Here is a 22015-nt window from a genome sequence, read left to right on the forward strand (position 1 = left end):
CCTGATTTAAGTAATGCCCAACCCAGAAAATTGCCCTTATCATCATCTGTCAGAAACAGGAAAGGGAGGCTCATAGAAGCAACGACATGACTTGAGAGAAGCCAGCCGACTAGTCGGGGAAGGCCAGACTGTAGCCCAGGTCAGCCAGGTCCTGTCAACTTCCTGTTTCCTCGGAGCGAGGGCTGGCTAGGAAGGACCTCCAGGACCACTGGACTGGGAGGCCGACCGAGTGGGCAGCTGCTGAGACCCCAGCAACATCAGTGAGGGGTGCCCAGGGGATGCTGACCTGAGTCATATGCAGGGGCAGCTGGCGGCTCTGGGTTAACATCAACCTCTGCCCCTCCGTGTGGTCTTCTGCCATCCAGGTTAACAAGCTGAAGAGAGAGATGGTTCACCTCCAACAGGAGCTTCAGTTCAAAGAGCGTGGTTTTCAGACCCTGAAGAAGTAAGTCCATCTTGTGCAGGGCATGGGGGTCACCCTCATCTGTGCTCTCCTCCCGCCCTCTCTGTCCCCCTCTCCTCCCACCCTATCTGTCCCCCCTCCTTCATTCTCTCCCTACCCTCCTTGAAACGGGGCTTTCTAGTTTTTCAGTCCCAGTTCTATTCTACTGAAGACTGTTCCCCAAGGCTGCGGTTTAGAAAGAGAAAAGGGGAATCATTTCCGATTCAGGTTCTCACGGTCCTCTGAATTCCAGAAGTCGTTAAAGTCTGTTCCATTCAGTTGAGTTTTGCCAGCCACAGAAGTGAGTTATCGCCAGGCATGTCTGTGTACCTGACTCCTCCCCTGCTGTAGATGGGGGAGAACCTGACACGCACACGGACAAAACCAGCTCTTTCCGTGGCCCCCAAAGTGAGCAATGACTCTGGCTTGTGCGTTCCCAGAAGAAACAAGGGTCCCTTCCACAACAAACAGATTTCTAGGAGAGTGGGCACCATGCCAGGCACACTGTGCTTTGCAGGTGACTGAAGAGATTTCCAGAACTTTGAACACATGTAGTTTTCCCTTTTAGAAGCTGACTTGCAGCCACGAACATGCAGTTCTCTTGTTCCTAGTCACTTTTATGATTATACTAGCAGAGATTTATTGGGCAGGTAGTCCATGCCAGAGATCACTTCCAGTGTTTCTATCTGGGTGACCCCTCGTGACAACTCTGTAAGGAATGTGCTTTAGCTGACTCCATTGTATAGATGGGGAAACTGAAGCACCTAGCCCATGTTCCTGAGTGTCAGCTTATTGTTGTTATTAAACCACTCATATCACTGAGACTTGTGCCTTGAGTCATGTTTAGTACGTGTGATCGGCTCATGGGACAGTCATTGCAGAGGTGCCTCGCAGCCCTCCTGGAAGCTCCAAAGAGGACGGTCAGTAGCTGTCTCTGTTCTAAGGGCTATCCGCTTAGATTCCCAGAGAGGTCACCTGTACACAGACAGCATCTTCTCCAGACACTGCTGTCTCACTCACACTGACTGTACCTTCTCCTCATTCTCCAGACCTCAAACCACTCTCACCACTCTTGGCCACAGCCCCAAGCCTTTGGGTGTTTATCTCCAAGCCCTATGAATCAAGGGGAGTTGTTCAGTTCAGTTCAGTCCTCAGTCGTGTCCTACTCTGCGGCCCCATGGACTGCAGCATGCCAGGGCTCCCTGGCCATCACCAACTCCCTGGCCATCACCAACTCCCAGAGTTTACTCAAACTCATGTCCATTGAGTCGGTGATGCCATCCAACCATCTCATCCTCTGTCGTCCCCTTCTTCTCCCGCCTTCAATCTTTCCCAGCATCAGGGTCTTTCCCAATGAGTCAGTTCTTCACATCAGGTGGCCAAAGTATTGGAGTTTCAGCTTCAACATCAGTCCTTCCAAAGAACACTCAGGACTGATCTCCTTTAGGATGGACTGGTTGGATCTCCTTGCAGTCCAAGGGACTCTCAAGAGTCTTCTCCAACACCACAAGTTCAAAAGCATCAGTTCTTCGGCGCTCAGCTTTCTTTCTAGTCCAACTCTCGAGGGGAGTTGACCAAAGGGGCCGGTGGGTTCCTATTCACATATCCCCACTCCCCAGACCCCTATTGTCCAGGTGAGCCACCAGGATATAAGAAAATAGGGCTCTGTATTATAGATTGCATTGAGTACCTTTTTGTGTTATGTCTTATGTTTGTGTTTATATAGATAAATATTGTTTGGGTGTGTGTATATACATATGCCAGTCCTGTCTCTCAAGCCAGTTTCTAGTCTCATTAGGACGAGGGGCCACACTTCATGCTTCTTAGTAATCTCCAGCGGTGCCAGGGGCAATCGGGGGCAGTAATGTGAGTTCAGAAAATTCCTGTAAAGCAAATAGCCTCATGAATCTTCCAAGGCAGTGGAGCAGGTTCTGAGCACATAGTTTAAGGGCTACTCACTCTCAGAGCAGGGGTCCTCCCCCTTCCTCTTCCTTCCTTCCCTCCACCCCCCCCCCCAAGTGACTCCCCCACCACTGCGTGCCCGCGCCTCCGTCCCCCCCCAACTCCTTGGTGCCCTGGAGCTTCTGGTTAAAACACTTGCCATTATTCTCTGAGCCACCACAAACCTGTTTTACCACTTTGTCACCCTGTACCAGCATTGATCATTCTTGTTGCTTGGTAAGCTGACGCTGAAACCCCAAAGACAAGACTCCCTTTCTCCCCCTCCCTCAGTCGGCCCACCCCCACCCCTTTGATATCAGGCCCAGATAAGGCCGCCTCTCAGGGCTCCTGGGCCGGAAGCCGCCCCCGTGTTCCCAGTGGAGGAAGGTTTCTGCTCTAATGCGCACCTTGGCAGAGAGGGTTAGAAATGTCGCTGCCAGGGGCGGATGGCCTAGGTTCAAGTCTTAGTTCCCAGGGAACATGAAAAAGTGGTTTGCTTCATCCCCTTGAGCTTCTGTTTCTTTATCTGAAAAATAGGATATTGTAAATATTGAATTGGAAAATCTGCGTCAAGCGCATGACCGTACCTGGCACATAGGGAAAACCCGGTGAGCTGAAGGGGGTGGTGACCTCTAGCTAGTTGGCTGTTGGGACTCGGGAAGGAACTCACATGAACTGTGCCTTCGCCCTGGGCACCAGTCACCTCCTTCCATTGTCTCTACTGAAGCAGCTTTTATTCTGCTTCTTTTTATAGGCCAGGGTACTTGATGGGGCTGCAAATAGAGCCCAGCTCGAGAGTGTCCGCGCTAGACCTCGGACTCTTGGGTTTTGAAGCTCATGTCCTTATACCTGCCTTCCTGGCATCATCCCAGATAAACCCCCCAGGCCCCGAAAACATCAGGCCCCTTTCTTTCTCCCAAGGGACTGCATTCAGTGTCCACTGGGGAACTGTCCAGTCACTTAGCATCCTCTCTTTGTGGAACCTGGAGGAAGCTAAAACTCATTTGGTTCATGGTCAGCAAGGGGCTTCCCAGATGGCACTAGTGGAAAAGACCCTGCCTGCCAATGCAGGAGACACCAGGGACACAGATTCAGTCCCTGGGTCAGGAAGACCCCCTGGAGGAGGGCATGGCAACCCACTCCAGGATTCTTACCTGGAGAATCCCATGACCAGAGGAGCCTGGCGGGCTATAATTCATGGTGTCAGAGTCAGACACAACTGAGGCGCCTTAGCACACACACATGGTCACCAAACCCAATTTTAAAAAGAGAAAAAGGTTGCTGAGGATGGAAGCAGACCTCTCAGAAAAGACTGAAAAGAAAAATCAGGACCAAAGCCAGGGATTTGGCCTCATCAGCTGCCTTGGGCCCTCGTAAATAAGGAAGACTAGGCATACCATCCCTGGGGGCGGTGGGCAGGACAGCATCTCTCTGCTGGTCCCCAGAGCCACCCTGCCCAGTGAGAGTTGTCTGGAAAAGACCCAGAGGAGCCGGCTACCATCAGAGCCTTTGCCCTGCTTCTCTGTGGCTGCCGGGTGTGACTGTCTCAAGTGCTTAGAGAAAGGACAGCCGTGTAATTTGGAAATCCTAAAACACACGTGTCCCGCTCCGCACCCCTCCCAGCACATACACACCCTCTCCTTCCCACCAACCAAGCAACTTTTCTTTCCCTTTAACACACAAAAAAAAAGATTCATTCACTGAGTGCATAATGGTAACCCTTTGTTCCACTCCCCCTATTCCCCAGTCCCCGAGAGTCCGAGCTCCTCTCTGGAGCCAAATTCCAGAGCCTGGGTTGCTAAGGCCCCTGAGAGCAGTCAGGTAGAAGCCCTGTGACGCGCCCGAGGCCCCGAAGACAGACCACTTCTGTCTCTTCCTGCTGAGGACTCAAAGCCACCCTCACCCGGTTGGCAGGGAACAGCGGGGCACAGCCCCCTGCCCAGAGCCCCCAGCCCCTGGCCAGGTTCAGACAATACAGCACCTCCCCTGCGCCCCCTTTCCATCTGGGACAGGGCCACCTCCGGCCCCGGGACATTCAGCTCTAGGGGGAGCCTCCTCTCCACCAAGCATGTTGGTCAGGCCTCTGTTGGGAACGCTCCCTGTAGACTGAGACCAGTCTTAGCCGACCTGGCAGGCTCACCCAGGCCCAAGTCCTCTAAAGGCATAGACAGGCTACTTTTAGCAGGGAGACATAACTGGGGCTTTGTGTTCCTCCGAGGAGGAAGCTGAAGGGATGGGGCCGTGAGACAAGTCTCCTTACCCTTCCCCGCTTGCAGACAAGGAGGCCAGGATAAGAACCTGTGATTCCCCACTCAGGTTATTTTTAGCCCAGGACACTTCGGCCTCTAGAAGGTCAGAAAAGCATGCCTCGGAGTGGGTTCTCATCCTGAAATAATGGCTTTGTGGTGTTCCCTCAGACTACAAAACTTCCTTTTCTTCACTGGGAACTGAAACCTCCACCCTGGATTTTGATGAAGGTGTGAAACAGTTAACATTTCTCTCTGTGCTCAAAGCCTTGTCCACGGCACAGCTCTGCTTCTCCAAGAGGGCTGGGCCCCACCAATAGGATTCGTTTGACCTTCAGAAGATGGCATTCTTCCCCTTCGCCCCCATCTTCCTCTATCAAAATGAACCTGTGTGTCGGGCCTGGATGAGCCGGCAGACTCCCCAGTCTGGAAGTACTATAACCCCTCACATTTGTCTTATACTTCCTAGCTCCCCACCTCATGTTCCAACCTCCTCCCTTTGAACATGGCTCACAGCTCGGTGAACATGGGCGAGGCATATGGCATTATCCAGGTTTTTTTCAGAGGAGGAAGCTGAGGCTCTGTGTACATGAGGGCCATGCCCAAGGTCATGCTTCTAAGTGGTAGCAAGGGGTTCCTTCATCCTTCTAACCTTTCCTTCGTGTGGCCAGTAACTTCAACGAATGCTTTTTTTTTTAATTATCATTATACTTTTAAAAATAGTTTACTTATGTATTTACTTTTGGCTGTGTTGGGTCTTCGTTGCTTCACTGGCTTTTCCCTTTTTGTGGCAAGCAGGGGCTGCTCTCTAGTTGCAGTGCACAGGCTTCTCACTGCAGTGGCTTCTCTTGTTCCGGAGCATGGGTTCGGGGGTGGACGGGCTTCAGTAGGTGCAGCTCCTGGACCCTAGAACACAGGCTCAGTAGTTGTGGCACATGGGCTTTGTGGCTCCGTGGCATGTGGGATCTTCCCAGACCAGAGATCGAACCCACATCTCCTGCACTGGCAGATGGATTCTCTACCCCTGAGCCACCAGGGAAACCCAACAAATGCTCGTTAAAGGCCGTGGTTCTCAGCAGCGGTGACTGCTCCTCCATCCAAGGGTCATTAGGTCAAGTGTGGAGACAGGTTCAGGTTGTCACGACTCAAGGTCCAGACGCTGCCGGCATCGAGCGGGCAGACGCCAGGGTCGCTACTGAACATCCCACAATGCGCAAGACAGCCCCGACAACAGAGAGTGATCCCGCCCCAGGAACCTCGAGGTTGAGAGACCTGAGTTAGGGAACACGGAAAGATGCTCACCATCGCTAATCTTCAGGGAAATGTAAAAGGATTGCCTCACACCTGTCAGCGTGGTCATCGTCAGAAAGAACACAAACGTTTGTGAGGATGTGGAAAAAGGGGAAACCTTGTACACTGTTGGTGGGAATGTAAACTGGTGCAGCCACGATGGCGAACAGTATGAAGATTTCTCAAAAAACTAAAAATAGAGCTACCACATGACCTAGTAGTTCCTCTCCTGGATATATATCTTAAAAATCACTAATTGAAAAAGATAACACACACCCCAGTGTTCATAGCAACAGTGTTTACCATTACTAAGATATGGAAGCAATCTAAGTATCCATCAACAGATAAATGGTAAAGAAGATGTGGTACATAGATACAATGGAATATTAGTCATAGAGAAGAATAAAATGTTGCCATTTGCAGTGACACCAATGGACTTGGCATTATGCTAAGTGAAATAAGTCCGACAGAGAAAGACAGATCCTATATGATATTACATACAACAAACTTTGAGCATAATAAGAAAGAAGCAGATTCACAGATATAGAGAAAAAACTGTGGTTACCCGTGGGGAGAGGGAAGGGGGAAGGGACAGCATGGGGGTAGAGGGCAAAAAGGCATTATTATGGGATTATATGAAATCATGTGTGTGAGTGAACCCTTTTGAAAATTGTAAAGCACTATAGAATTGAAAGACTTTCATTCAGTAAAATAAAATAATGTTAAAAGGGGAAAAAAGGGACTTCCCTGGTGGTCCAACGGCTAAGACTGCACACTCCCAGTGCAGGGACCTGGGTTTTATCTCTGGTCGGGGAACTAGATCCCACACGCCTCAACTAAGACCAGTTCAGCCAAATAAATAAATATTTGGAAAAGGAGATCACATTTAAAAAAAAAAGTATGGTTCTGTGCTATATAATAAAACTACTCAAACATATTCAAGCTTATCAGATGACACCACCACATAAATTTTTCATTATAACACAACATACCGAGTGCAGTGTCACAGCTCTGCAAGATATGAGAACATCTAGTGCAGCCTGGGGACTCAGGGAGATGATCAGGGAAGGCTTTCACTAAGAGTTGACTTCAGGAATGGTGTTGCTTCTGCAGCCTCACACTGACATTTGCAATTTGACAGGGACCTTCTGTGCTTTATCCAATAGGCAGGACCTGAAGAAGAAGGGACAGAGAGGAGACTTCTTTCAGGACTAAAGCTCTGTGGTCTGTGTTTTTTCCCTGGGGGAACCCCACCCATCACCCTGTTTTTGTCTGACCTTTCCCCTTGACTGTCTCCTAGAATCGATAAGAAGATGTCAGATGCTCAGGGCAGCTACAAACTGGATGAAGCTCAGGCTGTTCTGAGAGAAACAAAAGCCATCAAAAAAGCCATCACCTGTGGAGAAAAGGAAAAGCAAGATCTCATTAAGGTACAAGGCCGCCCAGTGACGGGGCCCCATTCCAGTCTCTCCCGGGCACCTTTCTGTGCCAGGCAGGACTCAGGCGGGCTGTTTCCATGTGCTGCCAGATCCCTGAGTTCTCTTCTGGAGTTCTCTTGGGCTTTTAGTCTCATTTTATAGAGAAGAGAATGGAGGCTCAGAAGCATGAAGTGACTTGCCTCAGGTCACACAGCCAGTGTCAGTGGCAGAGCCAGAACAGAAGCCCTCGGGTCTAGTTTAAAGGTCACATCCTGGCCACCAGCTCTAGCCGTCTGGTTTACAGAACCAAATGGCGGGAGCTGGCTTCAACATCGCTAACCTTGGCATCAAAATGGAGCATCCTTGTAAGCATTTCATTGCGTGTTCAGACTCTGTGCTGGGAACTGACAAATGGTGATAGCGGTGATGTACTGTGCCAGGCAGCTGTGCCAAGCCCTTGGCCCACACTGTGCCTCGCTTTCCCCTTATATCAGTGCTAGGTTATCCCCAGCATACAGCAAAAGACTGCGCAGATCAGAGAGTAGGCACTAGAGCCAAGATTCGACCCCGTCAACACCTAACTCAGAAGCCCATGCTCTTAACCGCTGTACATCCTGCCCACCCTCAGCGGAACTGCCTGGACCTCTGAGATATTCTATTTTCGGTCCCATGGGCAGATGAGCAATTAAGCTCAGAGTGTTGTAAATGACTTGATGAGGGAAGCTTTACACTCTGTGACAAAGAGAATAATTTCAAAGCCCCTGCCAGGACCGCAGCCCAGCACAAACACTGAACCCAGGCGTTAGTGGACAGTGAGGCATGTTCCATTCATGCTGAGCAGTTAAGCGTACCAGGCCTTAAGTCAGACAGACCAGGACCAAATCCTGGCTCTGTCAGTTGCCAGCTTCTCCAGGTAACAGCTCCTTCATGGATAAAATGGGGGTGCACATGTGCCTGCTCAGTCACTTCAGTCGTGTCCAACTCTTTGCAACCCTATGGACTGTAGCCCACCAGGCTCCTCTGTCCATGGGATTCTCTAAAGCGGGTTGCCATGCCCTTCTCCAGGGATTCTTCCTGACCCAGGGCTCAAACCCTGGCTTCCTGCGGCTCCTGCTCTGCAGGCAGATTCTTTACCACTGAGCCACCACTGGGGAAGCCCCAAATGGGGATAATCACAGGTTATTCCTTGTAAGATTGCAGTCAGGATTAAATGAGATCATGGTAAAACGGACAGTTATTAAGTATTGACTAAACCAGTGCTTTACACTGGTCATCTTGTCTGAACAATATGAAAGTCAGTATGATCGCCCTATGAGATAGGACCCATGGTTATTCCCATTTTGCAGGAAAACAAACTGAGGCGCAGAGAGGTTAATCAGCAAGGTCAGGGCACACAGCTAGAAGTGGCAGAGCAGGGGATCCCGACTCAGGCCGTGCAGCTCTGAAGCCGTTGTCCACACTGGTTTCTCCCCTGTAAGGGGCCCAGCACAGTGTCTGGCACCTAGTTGATACCCACCCACTGGTAGCTCTTTACAGGAGAAGTGGGGTGTCAGGGCCCCTTATAGATTCCTAGAGAGACAGACCCTGAGCACCCTCCATGGAGGGGGTGTTGCTAAGCCTGCCCTTCCCACTCCAGAGCCTCGCCATGCTGAAGGACGGCTTCCGCACCGACAGAGGCTCCCACTCTGACCTGTGGTCCAGCAGCAGCTCCCTGGAGAGTTCAGGTTTCCCACTGCCGAAACAGTACCTGGACGTGAGCTCCCAGACAGACATCTCAGGAGGCGTGAGTACACAGCACATGCCACCGGGGCCCCGAGAAACAGAGTACCCTTCTTGTTACTTGCCTGAGGAGCTGGCCGGGGCTCTCTCTGAGTCTAGGTGCTGCCCCAGCCTTCCAGAGCGCATTCTCTTGCAGCCCTCTTGGCCTCCTGATGACATGAGATGACGACGTGGAGGGGTAGCCAGCCCTCCACGTCTGGTCACGGGAATGCATCTCTAGATGCTGCACAGAAAGCGTGTTTGAAGGACCAGGGGTCTTTCTCAGGTTTTCCTTGTGCTGATTAGCAGCGCCATTCTGTTTCCGTCTCACCAGCTGAGAGGCAGAAGATAGTTCCCTCCTGTTCACCCCAGAGCAATGCATGTGGCTTTCAGACAGCCGCTCACCTCCCAGTTCAAAAGCTCAGCCCTGATTAGCGTAATGAATAGCACAAGTGCTGTCCAGACATGGCTTCTGAAAGCCTCAGAGCAGGACTGACCCATGGCAATCTGCAACTTTGAAGAGCTTTCGTTTTCTTGGAGCAGGTGACATGGAGTGAACAAGGCTCCATGGCTAAATGCTCTTCTATGTGGTTTCTACAGTCATGTTCCCACTTGTGAGAAGAAACTCCATTCATGTCTGATGGGGTGAGCCTCGTAGTTCTTGACAAACTGGCATGGCCAGTGGGGCCGCCCCCTCCATCCTCACACCACCCATTGTCCAGCTACAGGCCACCTGTGGTGAAGGAACCGTGTGCCTTCTTCCAGGTTCTAGGACCTTCTTGTTACTGGGTGTTGCTCTGCTGACTGCGGGCTCCCTGAGTATGGTGGAGCCCTCCCCAGCGGGCCCAGAGTGACTTTCTCGTGTGGTGGCGGTGCCTGTTTCCTCCTGGCTAGCTGGCCAACACACTCCTACGACCTGAATGAGCTCTAAGCCTTTTGGAGCTGCAAGATGATATTCCGAGCCCTCGGCTTCTCTTCTCGAACTAATGAATGTGTGCTTTGGGGGCTCTTCCCATGCCTGAAGGAAAGAAAATGTTTTTCTCCTAACTAGCTTCCCTGCGATTCACCCAGCCAGCTCAATAATGGGATACTATTTTTAGCTCCTTCCCACACAAGCTGTCAAGTCTCTCAGGAGCCCCCGAAACCCAGCTCAGCCCTGGCCAGCATACCCATGTAATTCCTGACCTGTTCTTTTCTCCAGTTCGGTACCAGCAGCAACAATCAGTTGGCGGAGAAGGTCAGATTGCGCCTTCGATACGAAGAGGCCAAGAGAAGGTAATTAGAGGCTGGGGCCTGGGGGTAGGATGGTCCCACAATAATAACTGGTTGGCCAAAAGGTTTGTTCAGGTTTCTCTGTAAGTACTTAAAATCCGAACACACTTTCTGGCCAACCCAGTACTATTGTAGCGTGTCTGCCCTGTGCCTGCTTTTTACACACTTCTTGATGTTTAATCCTCACAAAGATTGTGAAGGTGGGTATTATCATCTTCATACTTTAGTTTTCTCTGAAATTCTGGGAATGACTGAACCAGGGACACTTAGATAAAGAGTGCAACTATGCTTTGAACCGTACTTTAAACCTCAAACCTAGTAATCTTTCCACTTGCTTGCCTAAAAATCAGCCTCTAAAATCAAGGCTTACCATCAATCATGTAAATAGTTGTGTGTGAAAGAGCACACCTGGGGTTTTAGCAACAGGCTAGAAACACTGCTGACACCACCCACTTCAGTGTCTCCTGCCCAACTGGGAACAAGCTGTGCTTTTAAACTGTGTAGACACCAGGGACTTTAGATATTCTGTGACTTCACAGAATCCTAGGCAGTTGGGTTCCACTACTGCAAATAAAATAGTAATCAAAGCTGATGTTCTTAGAGAATCTGTAACAGTCCAAACAGTGTACTAAAACATCTGTATATTCATAATCTCACTTAATTTTAAAAGCAAACTTATAGCATAGCTTCTCTCATCTTCTCTCCATGTTAAGAGACAAGTAAGATCCAAGATGTTTCATGACCTTTCAAGGTAGATTCAGAATTTGAACTGGACAGTCCATGGTCTTCCTATACACTGAGCCTGTATTTCTAAGAAAAAACTCTCAAGGTCTGATGGTAAATGAAACCAAGCACATTGCATCTGTTCCTCCTTAGGCTACATTGGACATTCTAAGTCAGGCCAGGGAGAGTGTGGCGGTACCCAGCCCTGCCCCTCTGCCAACAATGAGTGAGCAGCAGAAACCCTTGGCAGCAATGACAAGAATCTATAGAAACTGGAAGCAAGAAAGGGAATTCATAGGCTTATTGAACTCCAAAGTGCAGGGGTAATCTAGCTTCAGGCACAGCTGGATCCAGAGTTTCAAATAATGTCACATAAACTCAATCTCCTTTTCTCCTTCCTGCTTGCCTTTGTGTCGACAGGTTTTTCTGTCAAAGCAAAAAATGACCCCTGTTCTTCTAGACTTACATACTGCCAGGCTAGCAATCCCAGCAAAAATAGAGCCTACCTTCCCCACACAGTTTTACAAAGCTTTGGGCTTGAGACTCATTGGCTTTTCTGGGAGAGCCAGTCATTGTCGCAGGGTGGGAGGAATTGGAATTCTCTGAAGGTCCAGACATGAGTCACGTGCCCGACTATAGGAAGGGGACTGAGGTCAGCTCTTTGGGAGCCAAGTGACCTGAAAGTATGAGAGGACATTTCGATTTCCCGAAGAAAACTTGGAATACTGTTAACAAAAGAAGCAGAAAGTGGATATTGTCCAGGTGGGGGAAAACACAGCCTGTGCACTATTTCAGCTCCCCCTAGAGATCCAGCAGAACAGCATGACTTCTTCTTGAGACAACCACTTCTTGGCCCCTCTGAACTCTGTATATATTGCAGTTTGCAGTGGTGGCTATCTTAGATGATCAGTTATGGAGACATGAAAGGGCTGCAATCTTTCCTTTAGGGTTGCACCACTAAACTTCTCACTACAGAGCCTTCTGACTCATCTACCTTTATCCAACGTTGTGCCTCCTCTTTCACCTAAAAGTAGTTTAAGGACAAAGAATAAAGTAGCCTGCTGAATGGGGAAGCAAAGGCTGTGTGACTTGAGGCAGGGAGGGTAGGTGGCCGTAACGCAAGGTCTGCTTGTTGCCAAGTTTGGTCACGTGTGCCTTTCTTGGGAGTGAGTCTAGCAGATTTCTTCAGATTCTCCTAAGGATGTGTAGCCCATCATTAAGGAGCACTGACACAGGGAAAACATCACCAGAAAGTACATTCAAGAAAACGTCAATTAGCGACCTAAAAGGGAAGAAAAATCCAAAAAACAGGGGATATGTGTATGTGTATAGTTGATTCATTTTTCTATACAGCAGAAACTAATGCCACATTGTAAAGCAACTATACTGAAATAAAAAGAATTTTTTTAAGGACTTTTCTGGTGGTCCAGTGGTTAGGACTTTGTCTTTCCAATGCTTTGGGTGCAGATTTGATCCCTGGCTGGGAGCTAAGACCCCACATGCCTCTTGGCCAAAAGATAAAACATAAAACAGAAGCAATATTGTAAAAAAATTCAATAAAGACTTTTAAAATATGTTTTGAAAAAATACGGAGATTGACCCTGGTGGATCTAGGACAAAAAAAAAAAAAGCATCAGTCACCCCTACAATGCCCCATGTACAGTAAAGTGCCTCCACTCCCTGACTTGGCCACACCACCCTATTCTCAAGCAGTTGGCTGGATAGCAGCTACAGTTATCCCAAAGCCGGTTTTGGTGGACTGCTGTATATGTGAGTCTGGGGTTAAGATTAATTCACTCTAAGAGTCCCTGCTGAGACACTTGACTGGGAAGGAGCAAATGGAGATGTGGTTCTCCATGTGAACTTCTCACTACACAGCCTGGAGGTCTCGTCTCCAACAGTGTTTTCGGTAAAATAAGAATTTGGCCACATGGTTTGCAGGTTAGATTACACTGAGGGTCTGGAGGCCTAATACTGGTCATTTGTATGACCTTGCAGTCTTAGGGGAACCGTATCCTCTCTGGCTACCTGTCCCACAGGATTACCACTAGGTCCTGTCCACCCCAGGGTAGGAGAGTGAAGGGGCTTCCCTGGTGGCTCAGATGGTAAAGAATCCACCTGCAATGCGGGAGACCTGGGTTCGATCCCTGGGTGGGGAAGATCCCCCTGGAGAAGGGAATGGCAACCCACTCTAGTATTCTTACCTGGAGACTCCCATGGACAGAGGAGCCTGGTAGTGATAGCTATTAATAAAAATACACATAATTGTTTTTAAGTATTTGTAGCAATACTCTTAGCAATATCGTGAATTTTAATTTGATCCAATAATAATCATACCAAATATCTATGTAGCACTTGGCCTTGTATAAAGAGCTCTTTTTTTCAAGTCTTCTTTAAAGGAATGGATTGTTCCAATTTTTTGAAAAATATATTAATTTTTAAAGGGTTCACTTACATCTGTGTAAAGAGCTCTTAATAATATGTTTTCATTTGGTCCTCACAACTCACCTTGCAGGTACCAGTATCATCCCCACCAGATGAAGACACATGCGTGTGTGCTAAGTCGTTTCAGTCGTGTCTAATTCCTTGTGACCCCATGGACTGTAGCCCGTCGGCCTCCTCTATCCCTGAGATTCTCCAGGCAAGAATACTGGAGTGGTTGCCATGCCCTCCTCCAGGGGGTCTTCCCCACCCAGGGAATGAACCTGTGTCTCTCAGGTCTGTTGCATTGGCAGACAGGTTCTTTACCACTTGGGAAGCCCACAGATGAGGATACTGAGTCTCAAAGCAATAAAGGGCTCCCAGCTCCTTCCCATAACACTTCTTAATGGCCTGCAGTGTAGCAGGCACTGCGCTAGCAGCTTGCGTTACCTAAATGATTTCTTAAGAAGGTCACAGCCAAGACTAACAGGCAGCCTCTGACCTCAAGTCTGCAGTTGTTCACAGGGTGCTTGGACTGAGAACAGCAGGGTAGCAACAGCAGTATTTGCTGTCAGCATAGTGGGCCCGAGACTGCCATTGGTTCAGCACTTACGTGCCAGACATACAGAACACATAATTGCTCATTTTCACACCAATTCTGATGCAGAAGTAACTGTTTTCTTCTATGCAAGGCTCAGGGAGTGTGCCCCGCATTACACACTTGAGAAGTGGTTAAATCAGGGAACGAGCGCAGTAGCAGCAGAAACATTCATTGAGTGCTGGTTTAGTATGTGCCAAATATTGCGCTTGGACATTTTATGAATTATGTCCTAAAACCTGCAACCATTACCCCACAAGGAAGGAGGTTTTGTTATTCCCTGCAGAGTGACAAAGCAACTTGCCCAAGGTCACATAGCTAGCGGTAGGAGGCTATTGCCTGGTGACGGATCCTCTTCTGTTCTCTCAGGCTTCATGTCCCTGAGGGCAAGGACACTGCCTCTACCCCCCTCCCTGCTGAGCCAGGATTGGCAGGTGGTAGGCACCATGTGTGTTTGTTAGATAAAAATCTGTTCCTGGAGACCACACACTGATCAAAAGGAAGCCAGTCAGGGTCAAAGAGGATGCTCTGAGAATGGCAGTGCTCCTCGGACCATGTAACCTTGGTGACACAGTCTGTCCCGCTGCTCCTGGGTTGCCACTGAACACACTGGTCAATGCCCACCCTCTTGGCCCGCAGGATCGCCAACCTGAAGATCCAGCTCGCCAAGCTGGACAGCGAGGCCTGGCCTGGAGTACTCGACTCTGAGAGGGACCGGCTGATCCTCATCAATGAGAAGGAGGAGCTGCTGAAGGAGATGCGCTTCATCAGCCCCCGGAAGTGGACCCAAGGGGAGGTGGAGCAGCTGGAGATGGCTCGCAAGCGGCTGGAGAAGGACCTGCAGGCAGCCCGGGACACCCAGAGCAAGGCGCTGACCGAGAGGTGGGGCTGGGCTGGGGGCATGGGGCCCTTCCCTGCTGCTGGTCATCCTCCAGCCCCCCAGCGAGAGGGACAACCTGGGACGCCGGGGCTCTACTGAGAGCACAGTTTAGAGAGCTCATTACTTTCCAGAATAGCAAATCTAGGGAAGTGACTCACCAGCCAACCATCCCAAAATTTTACCAGAGGGAATCACATTACCAAAACGTCTGCTCACATGCAGATTTTCAGAAATTCTCCTCTGAGATAAGCTCTATGTAATTTAGAGCGGTTGTTCTCCAGCTTTGTGACAGTGACTCACAGATTATTACCTAATGGGCAAAAGTTTCATGAAACAGTGTGTAGTCTTTCTGTGTGACAGTCCTCTGATAGTTTCTTTTATATTGCGTCTCTCTTCACACTGGTCGTGGCCCACTAAATTGGTTTTGCCACGTGCTAAGGAATTGCAATTTGCAGTTTGAAAAACACTGGTTTAGATGGCTTGCAAACTGAGATGCTTATAGGGGTGAGGCAGGTGATATAAATGCCAGGGGCCACTTGGCCATGGGCCATGTTAGACTGCAGTGCACAGACCCCAGGCTGCTAGAGGCCCCATTTTTCAAGAAAGAGTTCTTTTGATTTTTTTTAATATTGGCAACTAATCCAAAAAAAATTTTAATACCCTAGAGGCTAAATTAGCTTTATCCATGGGCTTGATTTAACATGAAAGCCACTGGTTTACATTCTCTGGTTTAGACTGTATAGTGAAAGTCGCTCAGTCGTGTCCGACTCTTTGCGACCCCATAGACAGTCCATGGAATTCTCCAGGCCAGAATACTGGAGTGGGTAGCCAGCCTTTCCCTTCTCCAGGGGATCTTCCCAATCCAGGGATCAAACCCAAGCCTCTTGCATTGCAAGAAGATTCTTTACCGTCTGAGCCACAATAGACTTTAATCCTTTAGTGTCTCACCGGCCTCCACACCCACACTACACAGAGCACATCTCTGTGTTCACAGAGTCCTACTGTTGGTCCTTCAACCCCCAGCTTCTCCATTCATGCAAGAGACGTTTTGTGGCACATATTTTGCATGCAAGGCAATTTGGAGGATTCAGAAGTGAATAGGTCATGATCTCTGCTCTGATACTCTTAAAGTGTATTCAGTTATTTTCACTTTTTTTTTTGGCAGCAGACAAAGTCCCTGCCCTTAATCTCATGGACAGAGGAGCCTGTTGTTTAGTTGCTCAGTCGTGTCCAATGTTTTGCCACCCCATGGAATGGACCGTAGCACGCCAGGCTTCCCTGTCCTTTACCATCTCCCAGAGCTTGGTAAAACTCATGTCCATTGAGTTGGTGACGTCATCCAACCGTCTCGTCCTCTGTCATCCCCTTCCCCTCCTGCCTTCAGTCTTTCTCAGCATCAAGGTCTTTTCTAATGAGTCAGCTGTTTGCATCAGGTGGCCAAAGTATTGGAGGTTCAGCTTGAGCATCAGTCCTTCCAGTGAATATTCAGGAATGAATAGTTCTTCCAATGAATATTCAGGAATATGCAGCATCAGTCCTCCCAATGAATATTCAGAGGAGCCTGGCAAGCTACAGTTAGCAAGAGTCGGACATGTCTTAGTGACTAAACCAGCACCACCACCTGCCCTTAAGGAGCTACAATTGAAGATGTGCTATGCTTAGTCGCTCAGTCGTGTCTCTTTGCGACCCCATGCACTGTAGCCCACCAGGCTCCTCTATCCATGGGAGGCAAGAATACTGGAGTGGGTTGCCATGCCCTCCTCCAGGGGATCTTCCCAACCCAGGGATTGAACCCAGGTCTCCCGCATTGCAGGCAGATTCTTTACTGTCTGAGCCAGCAGGGAAGCCCAGAATTGAAGACAGTGATTTTCAAACTTGTTGTGGGGTGGGCCTAGGCACGAGGGGAAGGGATGAGCAGGGGCATTCCTCTTTCTAGTGTAATCAGAGGCAGAAGCCCAGTGTATAAAGCAGATGAAGCTGTCTGGGCCAGCAGCAGGCCAGGTGTCCTAGGTGCCCGAGTGTGCTCTCTGCATCACCCCATGATGGGGGCGAGGATGTTTTCAGGGAGCCTCCTCTGTGCTAAGGCACCCTGCTTGCAGCCCCCCCTGGTAACTGACTGAGCTCTGTCTGCATATGGCAGGGTGCCAGATGGGTGAAGTTGGCCGCCTCTGCCTGGCCTCCTGTAAGCACATCAAAGAGCCCATTGACTGTCAGTGGTGGGAAACCTTTCCCCACCAAGCCCCTTGTCAGAACTATTCGCAGGGATGTGTCACTTTTCTCGCCTTTTCCTTCCCCTGGAAGGAGTGGCTGATTGCTGACACACCACCGGGCAGGTGGGAGAAGGAGGAAAGGGCTTCAGTAACGGTTGGTTTATAGCCCCAGGAAGCGCCTTCTAGAAATCTCCTTGAGTGCCAAGACCCTGTCCTCCTTTCCCCACGGCTGTGCAGCTTGGGGACAAGGCCTATGACAAGACACCTTTTTGCCTTTAGTGAAGGATGGGGAGGCCTGGTGTGCTGCAGTCCATGGGATCACAAAGAGTCATACACGACTTATCAGCTGAACAACAACAATTGTACTCCTCTCCCACACACAACAGCCTCTCTGTTCAAGATGGCTTTGATTAGGCCAGAAAGAGACACATCCAGGAACAGCACACCACAGGGCCTGCCAAACCCCCATCAGGAATCAGAACCACAAACCTCCCCCCAACCCACTCTGTCCTACCTCCTACTCCCACCTCCCTTCCTGTGGACCCCCCCCCCACCACTTCAGAGAGCTGCAGTGCCTGCTGGAGTGGGGTCTCTGCCCCCACCCCAAGGACCACCTCCTGGACCTGAGATGCAGCCCAGACTCTTGCATTTTTAACCAGCAGCCCAGGTGCTGAGCTGCAGCTTATGGGCATTCCAGCCCCACCCCCTGGGTCCTCTGCGTGCTTCCACGCTTGATGTGTCCTTGGCCTCCCAGCATGTGCCGGGCATCACACGCAAACGCCATATGGCCACTGAAGCCCATTGCCTCTGGGAGGTGGCCTCAGCACCTGCATGCTGTTACTGGCGGCAAAACCCCTGTGCTTAAGAAGTCAAGGCCCCCGGGCTCCCGGTCCCCTAAGCCTCCGGTTGGGCCTCCGGGGGCGCGGAACCTGCGTTTACTCCTGGTGCATGTGCTGTGATCTCCTCCCAGAGGAGAGGAAAACGAAGGTAGAAATGGTGACCCCCAGCTGTGCCTTGGCACCCCCCGCCCACTGCCCCCCAGATCTCACACCTTTCAAGGTCTTGCTCTTATAGAGGGTCACATTCCACAGTCCTGTCCAATCCATTGAAAACCGGGCTTTTGTTCATTACTGGCTCCATCTGCCGGCCTGCTGTCTGCCCCCACCCCCAGCCCCAGACAGGACTCTGGAGTAACAGTGCCAGGGGTCGAACTGGCCAAGATCCGTGCCGAGGCCACTACGCCCGCTGTTCCCATGGTCTTTTCTGAAATTTCACAAGACCAGCTCCCCAGTGACAGATCCTGCCCATCTCTCATCACCCTCCACTTGTGTCTCTGGTCTTCATGGCAGGGCCTGTGTTGGGAGCGTTGGGCGTGTCGGTGGAGGGGTGGCATGGTTAGCTTTTCCATGGGAATGACATTCTCCCAGACCCCAGGCTGGATTGGCTGTGCTTTGGGAGCAATGAGTCAGTCATTCCTCGTCCAGTAGGATGGCATAAGGGGATATGAAGATCTGTCCGTGGGAGAGTAATTTTTTATTTTATTTTTTACTTTTTGGCTGGGCTGGGTCTTCGCTGCTGCACCCTGGCTTTCTCTAGTTGCAACGAGCAGGGGCTATTCTTCGTTGTGGCTTCTCTTTGCTCTCGTTGCAGAGCACGAGCTCTGTCTAGAGCACGGGCTCAGTAGTTGTAGCACACGGGCTCAGTTGCTCTGCAGCATGTAGTATCTTCACAGACCTGTGACCCCTACGTCGGCAGGTGGCTTCTTAACCTCTGGGCCGCCAGAGGAGTCCCAAGGGAGACTGAACATCTGGGTCTTTTAAGGAGAGCAAAGGAGCTTTCCCTATTTCAACTGGGGAGGCGTCTTCCCTTCAGTGATGCCTTTTCAAACTCGTCCATGTGGTGGGCACCGTGCTCGGGGCTGGGAGAGAAAGGCACAGCTCCTGACTTACAACACTAAGCAACTCGGAAACCGCAATGTGCCAAAAAGTCACCTGGGATAGGTAATAACGATGCAGATTGCAGGGAACTGCCTGGTGGGCCAGTGGTTAGGACTTGGCACTTTTCCTGCTAAAGCCTGCGTTCAACCCCTGGTCAGGGAACTAAGATCCCACATGCTAAGTGGCGTGGGCCCCCCCAAAAAAAGAGAGTTGCATGTTCCTGAGCCCAAGAGTTCCCTGACTGTTCAATGGTTAGTTCTCCACGCTTTCATTGCTAAAAGGGTCTGGGTTTGATCCCTGGTCGGGAAACTAAAATCCCGCAAGCTGCACTATACCAGCCAAAAAAATAAAAATAAATAGAAGCCCAAGGATTTTTCTCTCAGGAAGGGAGTTGCAGAACTGAGCATTGTTGTCGGCTTGCCTGGGCACAGGCCTTTGCTCCCGGGCTCTGTGACGCTCCATCACACTCACCAGGATCTTCCCCAGGCGCTCTGGAACCATTCTCTCAAGCTCCTTTGCTGACTGCTTCTTGCCTGTTCAGCCTTGAGATGCTGTTTAGACTCAGAGCTTGGTCATAGACCCTACCTTTTTTTGTTCCTTCTATATTTTGCCCTAAGATGGTACATTTGTTAGTTAGGGCTGCCAAACCAGCATACCACACACAGGGTGACTTCAACAATGAAAATGTATTAAATATTTCCTCAGAGTCCCGGAAGCCAGAAGTCCGAGGTCAAGGTGTTGGCAGGGTTGTTTCTTCTGAGGCCTCTCTCCTTGGCTTCTGGGTCTGCACATGGTCATCTACACATCTTCACGTGGTCGTCTCTCTCTCTGCACACCTGTGCACACCACAGGAAGGGATGGTTGGGTGGAGTCTTAACTCTGCCACTTACTTTCTAGCTTTAAGTAAACCATTTAGCTCGAAGAGCCTCAGGTTTCTCAGGTATAAAGTGAGACGATAAAATTCTTACCAAGAAGGGTTACGTGTGCGAACGATTTAAGGCAATATCAGGGCTTCCCTGGAGGCTCCTTAGTGAAGAATCCTGCAGGTGCAGGAGATGCAGGTTCAGTTCCTGAGAAAGAAAGATCCCCTGGAGGAGGAAATGGCAACCCACTCCAGTATTCTTGCCTGGGAAATCCCATGGGCAGAGACACCTAGTAGGCTACCGTCCATGGGGTCGCAAAGAGCTGGACACGACTTAGCGACTGAACAACAACAACATAAGTCTCCTAGTCAGTCCCTGGTATAGAGCAGGCGATGCATATAGCAGCTACTATAAGATTGTACATAAAGATCATCTCTCTCCAAACATTATAGTATAATGCTCCCAGATGTTCCTGTGTGTGTGTGTGTGTGTGTGTTCAGGCCTGTGGACATCTTCATGAGTACATGCCTATGATTCCTCTCTCAGGGAGATGGAGGCTGGATCCCCCGGGGCTTCCCGCTCATGCCTTCTCTTGCTCCCTTCAGGTTGAAGTTAAACAGTAAGAGGAACCAGCTGGTGAGGGAGCTGGAGGAAGCCACCCGGCAGGTCGCGGCCTTGCACTCCCAGCTGAAGAGGTGAGTGGTGGGCCGTGGGGTGAGTGTTCCCCGGGGAATGGCCAGATGCACTTGAATGCACAGCAGGTCCGTGGATGGCCTGGGGGGGCTTGTGCTGGGCCAGGTGTGGCCCAGGACAGGGTCCTTCACCTCCCCAGACCGCAGCCTCCTCGGCCCTTCTGACAGCTCACAGAAGGCCCCAGTCGGGTTCTAGTGAGTCTCGTTCACATCCCTCACCCCTGCCAGCCAACTTGCTTGACACAAAGCGGGTTGGCTTCAGGCCAGGGCCCCGCTGGGCAATGTGACCGGCATTTTATCACAACATTATGTTTTTATCAGATATTTTTATCAGTTGACGGGGCTTTTCAAATTACAGTTAGGATATAAAAGCTCCTTTTGAAGATAACTATATTTATGTTTAAAAAGTGAGTTGATTTGGAAAAAAATATTAAGCCTTATTAATTGGCATTGGATTCAAATATGGGAAAATAGGAAAATGGAGTGCAGCTGGTGGAGGTTTGAGAAACAGGGATACAGAGGAGGAAGTGGACTCAGAAGGCAGCTGGCTTGGGTTCGAATCCCAACTCTGCCAGCTCCTGATTACACGGCCTTCTCTGGATATCCCCATCAGTGAAGTGGGGGTACATGGTCTGCCCTGGACCCCATCAGGGGGATCCTGAGTGCTTTCCGGGGGAGCTTCTGGGAGGCCCACCCCCTCAGTGTCCTCCGTGCCCCCCTGCCCCAGCCTCTCCGGCAGCATGCAGAGCCTGTCCTCCGGCAGCAGTCCGGGATCCCTCACGTCCAGCCGGGGCTCCCTGGCGGCCTCCAGCCTGGACTCCTCCGCCTCGGCCAGCTTCACCGACCTCTACTATGACCCCTTCGAGCAGCTGGACTCGGAGCTGCAGAACAAGGTGGAATTCCTGCTCCTGGAGGGGGCCACGGGCTTCCGGCCCTCCGGCTGCATCACCACCATCCACGAGGACGAAGTGGCCAAGACCCAGAGGGCGGAGGGGGGCGGCCGCCTGCAGGCCCTGCGCTCCCTGTCGGGCACTCCCAAGTCCATGACCTCGCTGTCCCCCCGCTCCTCACTCTCCTCCCCGTCCCCACCCTGCTCACCTCTCATCGCTGACCCCCTCCTGGCTGGGGACGCCTTCCTGAGCAACCTGGAGTTTGAAGACCCCGAGCTGAGTGCTGCTCTCTGCGAGCTGAGCCTTGCCGGCAACACGCGGCAGAGATACCAGCTGGAGGAACCTGGCCTAGAGGGCAAGCCACTGGGCCAAGGTAGAGAGCGCCGCATCCCCGCACCGCATCCCAGGAGGGAGGGAGGTGGGGACTGCGCTCA

General features: G+C 50.6%; 1 protein-coding gene across 2 annotated transcripts in view; it reads left to right on the forward strand.

Moving 5' to 3' along the window:
• Nucleotides 1-22015, forward strand: part of WWC1 (WW and C2 domain containing 1) — a 153210-nt gene that overhangs the window by 96039 nt on the left and 35156 nt on the right. For both annotated transcript variants that reach the window (XM_065919050.1, XM_065919051.1), the window contains exons 5-11: nt 366-445; nt 7220-7349; nt 8974-9120; nt 10297-10370; nt 14749-14991; nt 20605-20694; nt 21419-21954. In XM_065919050.1, the coding sequence (XP_065775122.1) occupies nt 366-445; nt 7220-7349; nt 8974-9120; nt 10297-10370; nt 14749-14991; nt 20605-20694; nt 21419-21954 (1300 nt within the window). The remainder of the gene's footprint in view (nt 1-365; nt 446-7219; nt 7350-8973; nt 9121-10296; nt 10371-14748; nt 14992-20604; nt 20695-21418; nt 21955-22015) is intronic.

This window comes from Muntiacus reevesi, chromosome 1, assembly GCF_963930625.1.
Source record: "Muntiacus reevesi chromosome 1, mMunRee1.1, whole genome shotgun sequence".
Classification (NCBI taxonomy): domain Eukaryota; kingdom Metazoa; phylum Chordata; class Mammalia; order Artiodactyla; family Cervidae; genus Muntiacus; species Muntiacus reevesi.